Source organism: Giraffa tippelskirchi, chromosome 6 (genome assembly GCF_054371585.1).
Source record: "Giraffa tippelskirchi isolate mGirTip1 chromosome 6, T2T-mGirTip1v1.2.pri, whole genome shotgun sequence".
NCBI classification, from domain to species: Eukaryota; Metazoa; Chordata; class Mammalia; order Artiodactyla; family Giraffidae; genus Giraffa; species Giraffa tippelskirchi.
Window position 1 is genome coordinate 163,246,858 of NC_137280.1, and position 18,901 is coordinate 163,265,758.

The window sequence follows — 18,901 nt, forward strand, 5'->3', positions numbered from 1 at the left end:
AGTCAATACATCCGACCATAAATATTGTATTCCATTAATTATCACGCCACTGGCTGATCCTGGGCGCCGGCGTCCTCGAGCGACGCAGGGCAAATGAGGACGCTTCCTGAGCAGATTTCTAGGCTGGGAACCCCGCGGAAATTGCCGCAGAGCCTGGGAATTCCTAGAGCCCGAGCGCTCGGCTCGACTCGGGCTGGGCCCCGGCCGGCTGGTGGGGGAGGGAGGCGGCCGCGGAGGCCCGACGCCGCCAGGAGCGCTCAGTACCTGTTATCTTGCCACGCAGAAGGCCACAGGGAGAATCCCATTTGGCACGCCGGGAAAGGCTTTCAACTTTATCTCCCGTCATGTCAATATCCCCGAGTGCCCGACTGTGGACTTTGTTTTGCACCGAACAATATAAATATCCTATTTGCTACCACTCAGGTGTGCACTTCCTAGTCGAACTCTTTTCTTTTTTCCTCCCTCGTTTATAGTAACTCTGTATACCCCCCCATCCCCTGGTTTAAAGAAAAAAAAATCACAGATGTTTACTTTATTGATATAACCTATACCATGGTTAGGCTGAGATAATATGCCTCAACTCACAGTCATTTAGCAAATAATAGAGGCGTTCTGGATGCTTTCCAACGTTACACATGTACTTGGTCATAAAATGATACGTGAAAAAATTAACATCTGCTTTCCTAAAATAAAGTGTGCCAAGTAGCTTTTTATGAATGCTTTCCTCATTTTAAAAAGAAATATGGAGAGATAAACTGGCACCCAGATGTATAGCATATTTATAATGGTTTTTGAATTTAAAGGTAGTGTATTCATTGCACTAGGCATTTAAAAACTGATGGTTTAAAAAGCTACTTAACCCCAGACATCTTCGCATCCTGAAGAGTCTTTCACATTTTATTATTTAAAGAGGAATTTGTCATTGCGTATCAAGGTAGAACTACAGCAAGTCGGGGCACTGCAGCCTGAACTCAACAGAAATTCCAACTCGCCTTTTATTTACCTAATTTCTCAGCAAGGTTCCCAGGCCCTTAAGAAGGCAGAGCTGGAAAGTTTAGTTGGGCTCTTTTTTGTTGTTGTTTAATTCCACTATTAGGAAATGAGGCCTACCTTTGAATTATTTCATTAGGGTTTGGCCTTTTGGGGGAAGGGGTGGGAACCATAATCATTAGTGGCTTTTTATTATTTCTACAATAAATGGCTAGATTCTTTGTTGAATAAGCTGCTTGAATGTTTTGCAGATGTTCCACTTAGACCAAATCTGACCCCCTATTTCCTCCTAAATAAGTCGCTTAAACTCTCCCACCGCTCGGGAGCATACTCCCCCATCCTGGCAAGTTTATAAGTGTGGGGCATATTCTTATGAAATTTCCACCTAACTGCACACACACATACATTTACACACACACACACACACACTCCCACCCACTGAGCCTGTGAGCGTGGCAGAGGGTAAGAGAAGTGAGGGGGAAGAAAGAAAATAGACGAGAAACTGGTGAGGCGGAATGGGGAGGAGGAGGGAAGAGAGCGCAGTGGTTACACCCCTGTGCGGAGCGCGCCCGCCCAGGGCCCCTCACCCCGGCTTTGCGCCTTGGGTTTGGAACTTGGGGGGTGGCCCCGGTTCGCGGGCCCCAAAGTGCCAGGAATCTTGATCTGCCCGGCGCCCGGGGCGTCCGCCCGGGGCCGGCCCCGCGATCACCCCCAACCCCACCCCGAGCATCCTTCCCAGCAGCGGCGGCCGCGCGTGGGTACCCGGGCCGAACAAAGGGCTCCGTGGGGTGCGGGGCGCGGGCGCGTGAGCGGCCCCAGCGCCGCGGGGAGGGCGGGCCGGCCCGGGGTGCCCGGGGGCTTCGGGACGTGCAAAGCGCGCCGGGCCTCGCGGCGAGCCGCGCTCCGCGGGCTGAGAAGTACTTGTCTGCCTCAGCGTTGGAGAAGCCGCACCTCTCATCTCTCCAGCTCTTACTTGAAAAAGCACTTGGAAGAAACTCGTGTGTGTGTGCGTGTGTGTGTGCGCGTGTGCGCGCGCGGGGAGGGCCGCGGGGTGGGCCGGGGCCAGGCGGCGAGGCTGAGGGGGGCCGGCTGGGTGGGTGGATGGGGAGGAGGTTGGAGGCACAGCTCCTTTCTGAGTGACAGGACTCCTTTTCAAAGAGCAGACCGGCCAGGGGGGTTGGGGAGAAGCTCCTAATATGAAGAGGAGAATTTTCAAGGTTTCGAAGAGTTCCTTCCCCCCACCTTTCCCCTCCTTTAAAGACAGAGATCTCTCTTGTCTTGTCTTTTTCTTTTTCTTTCTTTTTAAGGTAGGAAGTGCGCTTGCCAACGTGTCTTACTGTGTTTCAGGAGGAAAAAAAAAAAAAAGGTCCATTACCTTCAAAAAAAATCTTCTTGGGTTGGTAAAAAATTATTGAAACATTTTAACATGTTTTTGTGGACTCACTGACCAGAGTGGGTAAGTCAAGCTCTCAGACAGAAGTCTTTAAAGATGAGGTGTTTGTGAGGGTAAGAAAGTTTTCCCTCATCCCAATAACAAAACCCATCACAAGTTTACTTTCTAATAGATAAGAGTGTGTCCTTATTTGAACACTTCGAAGGTGTTGGATGCCTCTGAGAAATCAGGCTGGAAAAGTAAAGCTCATCATCACACACGCGCTGAGTTTTGCAGCCTGTCTGGATTTCCAACTTAACCTTAGAAACACGTTTATTATGTCCATTCTCAACCCCAGTTTTTTTTTTTTTAAGTGTTGTTGAAGGACCATGCCTTAGAGAGGAGAAAAACCTTCTTTTAGAAAAAAGATTTAAACCCACAGTACCAGTTGTTTGTTGTTGTTATCATGATTATGATGGTTATTATGTCATCCCTCCTTTTTGCACTTGATCTGATGAGAGAAGTTTTTTAAAGAGTGTGAAATGAAGGACACAAAGACAGTATATCAATGAAAAGAAGAAAGTGGCCCTTTTAATGAGAACTAAAGAAAACCCAAATGTAGATGAAGTGTACCGTAAAAGCTGCTTCAAAGTCCATCTTAATTCCCTTGGGCTCAGCCATCACAAACATGTGATAATTGGGAGTTCTGCAGGGAGGTAAGGCGGCTGTGGGGTGGGAAGCCTACACACCGCACTTCCCTGCCCTCGAATTCCAAATATATTTTAACCAAGAACTTGGAGACCTTATAGAACACAGATTTGGCTACTCAACTTTCAAATGCTATATGCCCATTAGAGTAATTTTTTTTTTCTTTTTGAGTGACCGGGCTCAAGAGGGAGCTTCATCCTTCACCCCACTTCACCCCCCAGCAGGTCAGAATATGCTGGGCCATATTCTAGGTTTTGACTATTATTTTGTGATCAACTCTGTTTAATTTTCTATTTATTTTCGGACCTCGGCCTTTCTGGATCACAGAAGTCCCCACAAGCAACACAGCAATAAATCTGAACAAAAATAAGACAGATTTCCTCATCGATGTGTAATAAAGTTAAAGGACATTGTTTTGTCAGACAAGCGCTAAGTAGAAAATAAATCTCAGGGTCTGGGGAAACAAATCGGAGCGCTGCTGGCATGTGTGTAAATTTACTTTTAAAAGCAATAAATCAATGTTAAATTAAACAGCTGGGTACCCTGTCTAGGAGAAGCTTCCGTGTTTAAGAAGACCTTGATGGGAGAAATGTGCTATTTAACTAGACACCAATAAGAAAAAAAAAAAAGTTAAATTTTTATTGTCATCTGAGGCAAGACCGGCCTGGGAACTTCTCTGAACTTCAGAGAGGAAGAGGGGAAGAGGAGGCAGTGTGAATTGTACCTACATTTCCATCTTTAGATCTTTACATGTGTTTTGAGGCATAAGAAGACAAGGAGGTTTCATAGAAACGTTTTAGATGTTTTGTAAATTGTCGCTTAAGCTCCTTATTGGCTTAGGTTTGTAAGTGGGTTATGATTTTAGGGGATTTTTTTTTCTGTAAATACTATAACCTGTGGAGATGTTTTAATGAACATTTTGAGTATATTCTTATCTAGCAGTCCCTTGATTCTCAATGTTGTTGTTTTTCACAGTAAATAGATTAGCAGAAAATAGAGAATTGCTATTTCATATCTATTATGCCATGCCTCTTTTCACTGAGAAGCAAACCTGATATTGGGTTAGCATTTAAAACTCAATTGGAATATTTTATTATTCATTCTCTAAGGTTTTTGGTTGGTTGGTTGGTTAGTTTTTTTTTTTTTTACAAAACACTTCACTGGGAAAATTTGTATGTGTGGGGTGGGAGCAGGGGACAGAACAATAGACAACCCAAGCTCTGCCTTCTGTATGCTGTGAATCAATGAGTTATTATAAAGACAATATTCAATAGCAGGAAATTAGGAGTAGTTTAAGGCTAACATGTATGCACATGGATTTCCCCCACCACCAATCTGTAAATGAAATTCCGGAAAGAACCAACAGAAGTACTTGAGAAAGCAGACATGAGATGAACCCCTTACTCTTTTGAATTCAGATCGACTTAGTTTAAAGGAAGAATATGGCATTTTTGCCTATCCAGAAACCAGCAATTTTTTCTTGATTTTCTTCACATCACAAATCTCAGAAGCTGTGTTCTGTTACTCAGTTCCACAGAATATTCATATAATTAGGTAACATCATTCAAACCTTAAAGATAGAGAAAGTGCTGTTTTCCCCCCTCAAGCTACAAACTAACAGGGCTATTTGGCAGCATGCTGGCCACCTTTGGACTTTGCTTCAGCCCAAGGAGATATCAAAGACCTGGTTGCCTGGAGAAGAATGAAGTTATATTATTTATATTTTGAAGGCAGCATCCAGCTTCCATGACGAGCCGTGCCTTGTTAAGGAAATCTGTGTCTTATGCCACTCAGAGATGGCTCGAATAGCCTGTCAGGAGATGTCTAGGCAGCCTTGTAAACTCAGAATGACTTCTCAAATCCTGCTAGGATTTCCCAGCGATGTGCTTTCCTCTGCACCGAAGCCCTGGGAGTCATGTCAGCCCAAGGTGAGCCTTTCAGGCACTGATCTTTGTCCCCATCTGGAGAGGAAGGTGCAGAATTAGCTAGCTGCCGTGCTGGTTTTGGAGGTGGGGAAGGTGGAAACGGAAAGGCCGCTTGTTCTAATTAAAGACAATAAGCAACCCTGTGAGGAGCTGTCCTTTAGCCTTAGCTTGAGGCGGAAAGGGACTGTGTCTCACCTCAGTGGTTAAGTCTGTTTGAGCTGGCTGGTGGGGCGAAGAGCAGAAACCCCGCGAGTAGCGCTGGGTTCAGGTGAGACAAGGCCAGTGGTTAAGTCGCAGCGAGAGCATCTCGAAGCCCCCCTTTACCTCCCAATTCCCTATCTGCTCTGTGCTCTGTGCTCGGCTTTGATTCTAACTTTGCTTGCTAGATGGCGCTCGGTGTCTCAGGACTTTGCATTTCAGAATTAAAGCAGCTTTTTAGCACCGTTGTTCTCAACTAGTTGTGGGCATTTGATTAGCACAGTGCTGGTAATGCTATTACTGCCCTTGTTTCTGTCACCCTTGTTCACTTTTTGATTAAGGTAGCGCCGAGATGGGAGCTGCCCACCTTCATCTGTATAATAATAAAATTTAGTGCAACTCTGCACCTGAATTTAGGGCACATTTATGGCTCAATTACCAGTTCTGATGTGTTTCAAGAAGCACTTGGGTAACTTTTCCTCCAGTAATCTGATTGAGGTTTTCAGGAAGAAGATAAATCAGCAGGTCCAGACAGTTGGTTACAGTCCTTGAGGTTTACCACCAAGAGTTAACCTCCTGCTCCCACCACTATTACCTATTTCCATTTCAAGATGAGTCAAGCTAGTCTTAGGAAACTTATTACTTTGATTTATCATGGTATACCATGCATTGATTTTAAAGTATTATCATTTGTTTAAAGACCAAATACTAAATTTCAGGTCCATAAAGAAATGTGTTTCAATATTAGTAATAAAAGCTTGTGAAGGGTGATTTGTGGATTCTAATGTATATTTATTTTAATCACGAGGTGATTCTTCTCAGATATTCAAAACACTTAAAAAAAGTCCTTTGTGTGGAAGCACAAAGAGACAGAATACCAACAGTTCTGTTTCTGATGGGAAAAAAATTAAGATGAGCCAAAACGACCTGTATATTGTTTTGTCGAATGAAGATGTCACTTTCACAGCACTCACTGCTCTCAAACCATTGTGTGTCCCTTAAAGAAAAGGTTGCAGATGAGGAAGGCAAATGGGGGGGGGAAACCCTCCATGTAGATATTTTACAAACATTTTGACAAAAGAATGTAACTTGTTACTTGTCTTGGATTCAGAGAACTAATTTGTATAGAAATGTCCCATCTTCAGGAAAATCGGTGTCAGAGCTGGGTGGTTTGGAAACCTTTTGTCAAACCATGGCTGCTTTGGTGGAGAACCCGGCAAAGCCTCTCTCTAGGTGTTAGGCTGAAACTAGCAGGCGCTGAAAACCTAAAGTGGAAAATTTACAACTTGATCAGCCCCAACCACAGACCAAAAAACCTGCTACTGGTGCAAACATACGTTCCAGATTAAGTTAGGCAAATGGCTCTCATTTTTTCAGGGTTGAAAGTTGATCAGGAAAATTCAAAATTGAATCAACTGTGCTTCCAGTGGATCACCGGATCCTCACATGCTTATAAATCCCTCCCAATCACTTACTCAAGAGAGTTAATATACTTTATTACCTTCTTGAGGGCTTAGTTTACAATCTCCGGCAAATTTAATCCAATCAGGTATTACTTTCCAGGAACACATATAGTTTTAAAAGTTGGGTAAGTTGAAAACTAGGTGTATTCTCTTCTCTAGTGTTAAACTGCTAGGTAGCTAATGTGTAACTCAGTTGCTTTAATGCCTTTTCTATTTGTTCACATACACACCAACTTTAAAAAGCAGAAATTAAACTGTTGGATTTATTTGAAACTTTCTTTAACGTTTCATTCATCAGAGGTGCAGGTGATTGTTTTTCACAGCATGAGACAAAATAAGAGAGTGTTACCCAAACCTTTAATTATGTCAGGAGAGACTGAAATCATGATTTTTTTTAAATGGGGCTAAGTGTATTTTGCAACCTCCCTGTGGTCATACAACCATCACCCAGCTCAGTCATTTGATGACCAGTCTGGCTATTAAGATACGTTATAAGCTAGCTTAGAATTACCTCCAGATTCTCCAAGATGGCTAGCTCCCTAGGCAAGTTGCAGAAGATGGAGCCTGGCATCAGACACCGTGGGTCCCTTCTTATCTCGGGATAGGAAGTCACTGCCTATTACCTACCTGAATTTGAATGATCATCCTGCAGATTTTAACCAATATTGTCATGTTGAAGTTTGGTAGTTATTGTTTACATGTCTCTCCTCCCCAGGGGGTCTTGGAAAGTGTTTAAGAGATTACTGATTTCCAAGAAACCAAATAAAGAAATCTGTTCTTTTATAACATGTGAAATACACACTTTTCTTTAACTAAATAGTGTATATTTGACATTGACAAATGCGCAAGAGACAGGAAACTTATTTTAAATGACTTTGAAGGAGAACAAATAAATAGGACAGAAGCAATCGTCTTAAAGAGTGGGATTGGAATTAAAGAAAAAGTTTGGAATAAGGTGTATGGCGGTGGCCATCTATGCTGTAAAATGGTTTAAAGTTTCATCAAACACATCCAGGTGGTGAGCAAACATCACTGGAGAACCTCCTTTCGGGGAGACCTAATCATTATCACTCAGTGTCTTGATTGTGATTTGTCTCCTTAAAAGGAGTTTTCTTGTACTTCTTTTCACCATGTTTTTCTCTGGCAAAGGTGGTCCTGAAATACCCACCCAGGTCTAGGAGTTTCTGATTTACTTAGACTAACCCAGAAAAGTCATTCTGAAACTGTGTCAAGAATACACTTTTTTTAAAAAGTAAGAAATTTCTGATTAATAAACTAAGACTCTTAGCTACCCTGTCCCTAGGTCATCAGGAAAAATCTCCAGTCAAGGAAAGAGGTTCCCAAAAACCCAGACTGGAACAAAATGTTAGGCACCCAGGAGTTCAGTAACTGCTCTGTACTTCACCCAAATCTCCACAAGTCCCCCGAAGCCACAGAGGAAAGCCCCACGGTCTTCACACCTGATTCCCTTTCTTGTTACTGAACCTCAGTAGGTAAGAATGAATTTACCCAAAGATGGAAGCTCAATTCTTAGAATAAGCTCCAGGATTATTAGAATAGAATAAGCTATTCATAGAATAAGCTTAAACCAAAGACATTCAAACATTATCAAGATATTTCAGTTGTAGTTTCACCACTGGGAGGTGGATCCTGGTCAAGAATATTCAAATCCTCAAGTCACGATTATTCAACAGGTCCCCTTTGCTATCCTGCACACTTCAGCTGCCACACTGCATTTGCCTAGTTTTCCCAGGGTCATGCCGCTAGCTTCAAATAGCTCCCAGTGTGGCTGAGTTTCTCTTGTAGCACGGACTTGTCTTAGAGTTTGGACAAAACGACTCTTGAGACCACAAAATTGACCAAACTATGAGAAAAAAAAATATCTTTGGGGATAACTCAGCAGTGACTCTGCACACCAAAAAGGGGGCAAACATTTTGTGCAAGCAGCGCTGTGTGAGAAAATAGACTAAATTGTTAACCTATGAAATATTTAATATTTGTATGTCTTAAGAGATAGAACAATAGAGTTTTGAAGCTGAATTACCGCTTAACTGAGGAATTCACAGAAAATTTTCATTGCAGTACTGTGTCCAATAGAGGATCATTTTATCTTGAAATGCATTGTAATTCACGTTACTATACAAAGGCAGTTTTGTAATCAGTTTATCGAGGCTATTTTAGAGAAAAGAAATCCCCTACCGTGAGATACCAAAATTCTTTCCCCTTTTCACTTTCCTGGCCCTTTCTGATCAAGTCTGGATCAAGCTGATTTGAAACGATTTTTGTACAATCGATATTTTAATAGAAATTTGGTTTTGGCCGTCTTGCCTACTCAGAATGGAATACTTTCGTCCTCAAAGTCGATTCGAGAGAGGAGATCATTAGAACAGGGTTCCGGAGGCAGGGAAGAGATTTCACTCAAAGTCCAACAAGTGAGGCAAGTTTCAGTAAAGGAAGGTGCAGTTGGAAATCTTTAAAAACTAGTCTTGAGCGTGCTGACATATGTTGCTAGGGAGATGACGCAATGAAAAGACACCAGCGGAAAGTGATCTTTATTGTAGTTTGCTGAACCCTACGGTAAAACGGAGATCCAAACAGGGAGACCTGCGGAAATTTGGATCTTGGAGTTGAGATCTGAAAGTAGGAAAAGAGGTAGTGGTGGGTACTAAGCCAGACGCGCCCCCTCTTTAGTGCTGTCAGATAAGTTTCTGGCAAGCTCTTGAGCGCGCCGCGGACCGGGCGCCCGCTGCAGAGCCACCTGCTACCGGGAGGTAATGAACCAGCACCTGGGCTCACCCCGGGGACACGGCTCCAGCCCCGGACAGAGCCGTGCGAACGAGGGCCCAGTGGCTCTGGACGTACAGCTCTCGGACCACAGGTCTCTCGTGACTGAGATCACCAGCCCAGGGAGGATGAAGCTCATAGTACAGAGCTCTTAAACCGGTGAGCCGGTACAGCTCCCGCCAGCTTAGAGGTGGTGGTGAAAAGTTGGTCAAAGTTGCGGCTAAGACTTCTACCACAAGCGACTGAGAGTGGCGCTGCTTTCATGATAAAGTAGATGCAAATTCGGGGAGCAGGCAAATGGTGTGTCAACTCTGGGGCACTCTAGTTAACACCGGGCACGGAGCAAGCAAGCCTCTCCACCCGCAAACTGTAGACTTTTTAAACCCATTGTCGCTTTGGGCTCAGATCGTAAGATTTTGAGCCAGTTTCCTATGGTGAGGAGGTGGTCGGAGAGAGGAATCAGGCGAGACCTGGAACTTCGGGGTTCTGGCGGAGGGGAGCGGGAAGGGGGGCGCGCTGGGTGCTGTCCATGGTGCTGGGAAGAACGCGGCTTCGTTTCGCTTCAGTTTGCGGCACCCAAACCGAGCTCAGGTGTTAAAAAAACGAGACGGAGAAACCGAAAACTTCAGCGGCTGAGATTTTTTTTTCTTCCCATGAATGTGGAAAATACGCATAATGAAGTATAATTTAAACAGCTCTCTACGAGAGTTCTACCCTATTTCTCTCTCTGCACAGCTGAGTCAGCAGCGGTAACTGGTCATTGAGGGCTTCCTCCTTAAAGTGTTCCAATTTTTCAAAGTAATGTAATTATCAATTACTGACATACAAAGTAAAGAGGAAGGAGGAAAGAAGAAAGGGTGATTTGAGACTTTAAACATATCCAAAGGCACTTAGCTATTTTCAGGTTTGATACCATATAGTAATACCACAGCATGACTTAGCCCGTTAGATAATATGAGCTTACTGAGAAATAATTTTTTAAAAATATCATATATTTAAGTATATGATATACTAAACTTCATATCTAAACTTTATGCTAGCCAAATACTGCAGTTATGTTTTTTTGTTAGCAAGAATAAAAGATGTGGTTCATCTATTGTTGTGGTGTGTGTGTGAATCTGAAATGGCTGTTTTCACTTTAAGTTTCAAAATGGTACTATAATAATTGCATTCTCTTAAAACAAATTTGATTTCTTAAAAGACAGGTGCCCAGAAAGAAAGCAATATACAAATAGAAAGTATTTCAAAATTAGAATAAAGAACTAAATAAAAACATTGCTTACCTAGGAAGTAAAGCACACTTAAGAGAGAAAAAAACATATGTAGGTTTTACACGTGTGCAAAATACATGTTTTTTACAAAAAGTTTGTGTGTGTATATGTGGGTGTGTGTGAAACTATGTGACAAAATTTCAGGTAGAATATTAACTATATTTGGTCAAACCAGAAATGTGAAAAACATGGCTAATTGTGTTAACATGAAAAATCTTAGCCTTAGCAACTTGAATCCATGTAACAATGAAGAAGGGACAAGGATTCAAACAGCTGACACAATGATCAGCAGCAACTGACAGCATCTCATTTGATATTTGATATCAAGCACTAGATCAATATTTGCAAGATCAATGCAATTTTAATGGTTTTCTTTTGAAACTGTATGAAAGCCAAATTGTGACACTCTGTGCTAGGGTTATTTTTAGAGTTGGCTATTCCAGGGGATGATATTAAGTAATTTACTGAGGCAAAGCAAAAAAAAAAAAAAGCAAAAGCAATGCCCCCCTCCACAAAATCTCCAAACCAAAACCACCACAACAAACCATCAATACTTTTTCAGTTGATAAATCCTGATTATCAGTACCCAGAGAAGGTAGGAACATTTATTGGAAAAAAGCCATGTAATTATAGTTAAAACAAAGAAGAAAACAACACTTTGGGAAACTATTTGGAGGTACATGAAGCTGAACTGAATCAGAGGTACCTTTTTCAGGCACAATGGGACTAGGTAGTACTTGAGGAAAAAGAAATGAAAATGATAAAAAGAGAAAGCTAGCCCTTTCAGCTATAGGGGCAGTTGCTCCATGTGTGGAATTCTGTGTGAAGTAACAGATTTTTCTGTCCTAGGCAGAAGAGAAAACTGAGACCCCTATCTGAAACTCATCATAAGGTCCCACAAAGGTCACGTGGAGGAGAAAAAGAAAGTAATTAGGTATACATATTATCTATTATTTTCCTTTTAAGTTTATACATTAAAAATAAAATGCAAATTGATCTCAGAGGCACATAGGTCCCCAACCTATAAATCTTTAAATGATAATCAAGAAGGATTCTACTCTTTTTCAGTCTTTACTGCTTAGTCAGACAGCAATGTTAACTCATTTGCTTACCAGCTCATTCTGACAAAAAAAGCTAAACTTGATTTGTTTTTACAGATTCAGTTTTGAGGAATTTTCACCCAGAGGAATCCAAGACAAACAGCAGTTTCTGGGGAGGTAGATGAAGGGTGGTGCAGAGGGAATATAATAACCAGGTGAACATTTTGGAAAGACAGTAACAAGGTGAGATGTGGTGTGCTCCTGATAAGCAGATGTTTAAGTTTTTGCACTAAAAAAGAAGTTTTCCAATTGTAATTCAACTTTAATTAAGAACTTGGGAGAGATTGGTTTCTTTTTTGCTTGAAATCATGGGACACTTTGGGAAATTTCAGATGCCTGACCTAAAGACTTCTCCTCCCTCTCCAAGACAGAGAATAAAATACTTCAAAACTATGCAATTCTTAAAATTTTTAGCTCAATGTTTCTCTTTTCCTAATGTTTTTCTTGATGAAAGTAAGTTACATGATAAAGAAATTGTTAATTTATTATTACTAACATATCACTTTTAAAAAAGGCATTGTATTATATGCTTCTAAGTGAAATATAGACCTAGTCCTTTAGCAACAGAATTAAATCATGCACCTAGTATACTCCTTAAGAGCCTACGTAAAAGTATATTTTCCAGGATTTTTAATAACTCCATAACAAACAGTCACTCTCTGCATGTGTCTCTCTGTTGAATTTTACTTCAAGTCTGGCTGATTGCCTATAAACTAAAGACACCAACAGTTTATATCAACTCTTCTTTAATGAAATAAAGCCAACCTTAAACACTTACACACATTACATACAGATAATTTACAGATGCAAATGAACTTGAGGCATTCAAAAGTATTTATTACAATGTCTTGCAGAATTTCAACACAAAAAATTTATTTAAGAGAAAGTAAATTTACAAACAATCCTCGTGACCAACATATATGGAATACCTACTAGGTTACTTGGACTGAAAAGACATACACATACAGTATATGTTGTCTATCCTGGTGGAATGGCCATTTATACCCCATGGATGGATATGTACATGTATGTGTGTACACATACACACAGACATATATGCATATATACATATTTTTCTGTTAGGTCTTAAAAAAACCCCTGAGTATTTAAAAAAAGGAAATCAACTTTATATTCAGTTGCAGTTAACTTGGACTTCAATTTGGCTCATCATAATTTGACCAATAATTTTTTACCTGATAGCATGACGGCAATACTTAGAATTTAAAAGTTTAGTGCTCCAAAAATGCTGCTCTTCTTAAGCCACTTTGAAGTTATGCTAGTCAGTTTAAGATCCAGATCTACATGTTAATCTCTAGTTTTGCCTTCAAGCAGAATTCAGTTACAAAGAACTTGGAAAGATTTTGAATCTATTCAGGAGAGGAAAACTCTTTAATTTTCTGAGGAGTAAAAACTCCCCAAGAAACTTCATATAGCTTCTTAGATTTTGCTTAGCATACGTGATAAAACATTGATTGTTGCAGTTTGGTGACCCATGAAATTTGGGGGTTAGTTTTCTCTTCAGACCAGAGCATATAATTATGCAAATAAAGAGCTGTCACTGATCTAGTGAAATACTCACAAACACATGCACTCTGAAATTGGACAGAAAAGTGAAAATGGTTGGTGATGTGATGGTGCCATGGTTTGTTTTCCTGCCAAGTTTCTATCCAAGTTCATTATTCAAATTGTAAACTTTAAAAAGAGACATATCATTTGTGGGGGTGTTGGTTGTCTTTTCATTTCAGATTCTTTGTATTGGTACTGCAGGCTGGCTACAAAGTACAGTTCAACATTATTTTACCTATGACAGTCTCCCATATTACCCAATGCATTAGCCAAGGAAGAAAAAGTGGAAAGATCTGGAAAGAAAAATGCAGGGCCTCTCTAGATTTCTCTCTAGAAACATGTTTCATGTCTGTTTCAAATAGAACTCAACAATACAAAGAATATAGTGAAAGGTTTTTTTTAAACAAATCTCAAGGCAAAGGACTGGGAAAAGTTGCCTGGAAGGCCTCATGGATTAAGTCAAATTTCCATTTTCAAGCTTTTTTCCATTCAAAGGGAAAAGGCTGGTCACTGCATGATATCCACTTAATGGTCAAACTTTCAGGACGATTTTCTCCTATCTAGCAATTAAAGCTCACTACATAATATTTGGTGACTTTAACCTTTAAGGTTCATTTATAATTACCACTCCTCTAAAACCTTTGTGCTAAGAATTAACAAGAGTTCTTGAATGTAACCATGCTCTTTGGCATCAAGGTCTCCCAATTCCAAAGTTACCATTGCGCAGGCTGTTGCATAATTTCAGATGTCACAGAGAGTTCCACTGATGAAATCTGAGAAGGCTCATGTCAGACCACTGACTGCTAAAGACATCACTACATGAAAGATCAGTGGTGTGAAACTTTAAAAACATCGATCCAAATGAATCAATTAAATCAACATTCATCCCTTCTAAGTGTGAGGTTTAAAACTATCATTGTTGCTTTTTTTTTTTTAACCCTACATAGATTTTGAGATAAATGCTGGAATGCTTTGATGGTTACTTCTATTCTCGAATCTCTGTTAATCGACTTTGTGCTATTTTCCTCTTTTCAACATCTTCCACTTGGTGTACATTCTTTACTTTTAGTACAGTGCATGACAGTTGCAGTGCTTTAAATCTAAAACCGCCTAACAAAGCTAACGCTTTAGGTAGGGTAGCTTTAAGCTCTGTGAAGTGTTGATTAAAAACCCTTTCCCAGACTCAAACTGATCTTTTTGGAGATTAATAGAATATTAGATAAAAGGAAGACGAACAATTCAAGAGACTCCCACTCAGTCACACTATACAAGGAAGGAAGGAAGGAAGGAAAGTATTCAATTTTTGAAAAGGGGTACCTCCTGGAGTCTTTTATTTTATATTATTATACCTCCTAATAAGTAATCATGAAATAACCACTATTATCCTTTTTTGCCACCCATATTTCAAAAATGAGACTACCTTACATTTATTTAAAGATTTTTTTTTCCTCTATAGAGGCATAGGCAAAGTTTTTGAGAAAATTTTAGACTTTCTGTAATAGTAATCTTTCTGAAATGAGCCAAGATTACAGACACCAAAAGGAACCTGTCAGTTTACAGTTACAATCTATGATTACAACGGGAGACACACAGGTGTCTGGATTGGAATCACCAACCCCCCAACCAGGTAATCCAGAGAAAAATGAAAAATTCTAATTTATTAGCACTGATAATACAGGAAACATTATTTTGTCATCCACACTCCCTCAAAGGAGTTACATGTGAAATACATGTAAACAGGATATTTTTAGATTAGAGGTAATAATACATCCAGGATCTATATAGGGATTTGGGAGCAATTTAATCTCAGCCGACTCCTTCTGGAAAACACATTTGTCTACCATATATAGTAAAGTATATTTTATAAAATGATAGTTTAACAACAAATTCTAATTTCCTTGTAGCTGAGATATTTCAGGTTTTAAAAACAAATGTTAGCTTTGTGAAAGTTCCAACCTAAAGAGGGACTCAACTGAAGTTAGGATATTACTTTACAGCAATAATAATAGTAATAATAAGCAGCTATAAGTTTAAAATATTGATAAATGCTGTCCCATCATTCTTTTTAAATTTCTGCTTTTATTGACCTCTATGTGTGATAAAATGAACTTCTGAACAAGAATAATACATCACTGAATATTGGGAAAATTGTTTTTATTTTAAAATAGTAAACAGAAATATATCATATATAGGAAACTCCTGTGCTTTAGTTTTCTTTTGGTATAAACAAAAATGTAATCCAAGTTGAAGCACAAGGTAGAAACTTGAGAAAAGAACAATTATTACAAGTACATCTCCTCCTTCCCCATTCAAATATCCATGAAAACCTTTAATGGCTGTATGATATTGTACCTTTAGAAAGCTCCAAAGCCAGGGTCTGGCTTTTAAGTTTTAACAGGACTATTCTGAACCTTAGATTTATCAGCAACTCCTTGCTTCCTATTACACTTCCTCTAAGAACTCACTATATAATTAAAAAAAGAAAGATAAAAGCCCACTTCCAAACTTTAAACCTCTACTCTGCTGAAAACTTGTCTAAAGAAATCAGAATGGGAGATCAGAGCAGAAACTTTGTTAACCCTTATCTCATTCAAGCAGGCGGGCTACTACCAACTGACTGCTGTTATTCTGGGAAAACTGAGGTGAATATAATAGTATTATATTTATACCAAGAAACCTATTATCAACAGGTTATAAAAAATTCCACATTACAAGGAATCTTACCAATAATCAGCTGGAGGTCTAGGGTGGGTTGCCTAGCTCTCTCCCGGTTGCAACAGCTTAGATCCACAAGTAGAAACTACATTTACACAACTTAAGTTTGCAAATAGCTCTCTATAGATAGTTAAATAAGGCCTAACAACCCAGTAGTTTTAAAGGCAATTAAACAGTGATTTACTCCAGTTACCAGTAAAGGTTTTTAAAGAGAGAGGTGAGAAAACTGAAGAGAAGGAATAGGAGTGATTTGGTTTATAACCGGAGAGTATTTGCTCTAATTCAGTTGTAGAAGCTTCACAAACTGACTACTGAACAAGTGCTGATTAAAAAAACAACAACAACAACAATAAAATTAGTTCCCTGTGAACATTTTCAGATACTGAAAACACCACACAATTTATAACACTTTGAAAAATACATACAATCCATATCAATTCTCAAAGCCTGTCAGTGGAAGGAACCATTAGTTAACACAGTTCACCATTACTTCTAAAACAGAAAAGACTGCAGACCAACATGCTTGACATTGTTGGAGTTATACATTTCAAGGACTTGGATAAAATGATGTTTTGATTTTTCCACCTATTGTTTCTGCTAAAATAACATCAAAAGATATTCATATAAGACTACTGAAGAAAGATCACCTTAACTTGGCATCATTAAAATTATGAGAACTAATTAAAGCACTTGTGTACCAAACACAGATACTATCAGTTTTAAAACTTGCTGAAATCGACTCATAATATAAAAACAATGAGGTTTTTTTAAAAGTTATTTTCTGAGGAGTCAGACAGTCCTAAGTCATTTTGGGTACATTTTATCATGTCCTCAAATAAGGCAGGCATATTGTTGCATATACTTTAAAAAAGGATGGAAAAATATTAAATTTAGATCCTCACTTATTAGAAATAGAATCTTCACTAGGTAATTAAATTCTACAAGCAATTAAAAAATTGATAATGTTAAGATTCAACATGTGAATTTGAAAGTCAGCAAAATCTTAACTTATTTTACCTCATATTTCACAGTGTTGTTGGCCAGATCTTAGCTGGACTAAAAAACTTAACTGTTGAAACTGCAGGGCAAAACCTTACAGAGGAGGTGAACTACTACCAATTATACCACTGGGTTGGGAGGAGAAAAGTCTTTCACACTGTTGGAGCAGAAAACTAAAAAGAATCATCTTAGCTCCACTAAGTCTTTCAGAAGGAAAAGGTTCAAGAGCACACAGGTTCATTTTCCTGATGAGGATAAAAATTATCTCCCTAAAAAGGCCTAACAACCCCCACCCCCAAAGCTCAGAATGTATCAATCCAGTTAGGATTAACAACAACAAACTTCCTCTACGTTAAGATGTAAACAAGACTTAACTATGCTATCTAAATTACAATGCTACCCAATACACATTGTGTATTTTAGAAAGTAAATTCTAATGATGAAGTTGGAAATTTCACTGAAAATGAAACCTTTCACCCATATGCTTAAACGATTTGCTCATCGTTATGCATTGGTTTAAACACTCTCTTCTGCAATTAGAGACCTGTGCAAAGTCTCATATTCAACTGGCAAGGATTTTCTGCCATAACGTGGATTCGGTACTTTATCCATTTTTTTTTTTTTTTTTTTTTGGTGTGTGCGCGCACTTCTGGTCTCAAAAATAAGATTGTTAGGGAGCGCACAAGTTGCCCTCCCCAAACTACACAGTACATCACCGCATGCATGTTCTGAATTTGAACTTGGCTTTGGGGGGTTTGAGTTTGGTTTTGGATGGGGAATGGTATAACTTCTTTAAAAAAAAAAAAGTAAGACGTCCTTAGGGAAAATTCTGTTGAAAATGGGAGTTTTTAAGTCTAGAATAAAAAGTTTGCTTGGGTTCGGAGAAAGAAAAAAAAAGATCCTATTGAAAATGGGAGTTTTAAGTCTAGAAAAAAAGTTCGCTTGGGTTCGGAAAGAGAAAAAAAGGACACGATTTTGGGTAAAGCGTGTGTGTGTGGGGGGGCCGTGGGAGCGGCGCGGCGACGGCGGGCGGTAGGACCGCGCGGACGCCGCTCGCCCCGCAGCACCCGCGCGGGCTCCGTCGGGACCGTCTGAGGCGCGCCGGCCGCGCCGGGCAGGGCGCCGTCAGCCTCGGTCGGCGCGCTGACGGGCGGCGCGGGGCCGCGGGCTCGGCCCGTAGGAAGCGCCGGCGCGACCGGTGGACCCGGATTGCTTTGACAGTTGCACTCATCTAGAAATAATGCCGAACGCCGTTTAGATGTGTCTATCTGTCTATCTATCTATATATATCACGGCCCTGTGGCCCGAAGAGGAAAACAATCTAATGAGGGGGTGGGGGTCGGCTCGCCGGGCCCGGCGGGGTGGGCGTGTGTGTGTGTGTGTGTGTGTGCGCGCGTGGAGGGGTGAGGCGGGCGGACGCCGGCTCCGGGGGCGCTTCCTCGGCCCCCCGCCCCCCTCCGCGTCCTCGCTCTCGCTCTCCTCTTACAGCTCTTCGTGCTTGATTCGGTGCGAGCGCCGCGTCAGAGCCGGCTTGGGGGAGCTGCTCTTGGCCTCGGAGGCTTCGGTGAAGAATTTGAAAATAGACGGGAAGCTTTTCCAGGAAGTGAGCTCGTGGCGGTCGGTGCCTGAAAAACGCACAGACAGGGGAAGGGGGGCGAGTTACGCGGTGGCCTCGCGCGCCGCCGGCGCGGGAGGAGGGGCGTGGGGCACACCGGGCCGCCGGTCGTCGGTCCCGGAGCCCGCAGCCCCCCCGGGCCCTCCCAGCACCCCCCTCGCCCCTCCGCGGCCGGCGACCCCTGGGGACGACCCC

General features: G+C 40.9%; 1 protein-coding gene across 7 annotated transcripts in view; it reads right to left on the reverse strand.

Moving 5' to 3' along the window:
- The window catches only part of ARB2A (ARB2 cotranscriptional regulator A), a 424,113-nt gene that overhangs the window by 12,447 nt on the left and 392,765 nt on the right, over positions 1-18,901 (reverse strand). For 4 of the 7 annotated variants that reach the window (XM_081498733.1, XM_081498720.1, XM_081498709.1 and 1 more), the window contains one exon: positions 15,515-18,716. The exons of the other annotated variants lie outside the window; for them this stretch is intronic. In XM_081498733.1, coding sequence (XP_081354859.1) covers positions 18,574-18,716 — 143 coding nt within the window. In that variant the 3' untranslated portion in view covers positions 15,515-18,573. Of the gene's footprint in view, positions 1-15,514; positions 18,717-18,901 lie in introns of those variants that run through there. 7 annotated transcript variants of the gene reach the window in all.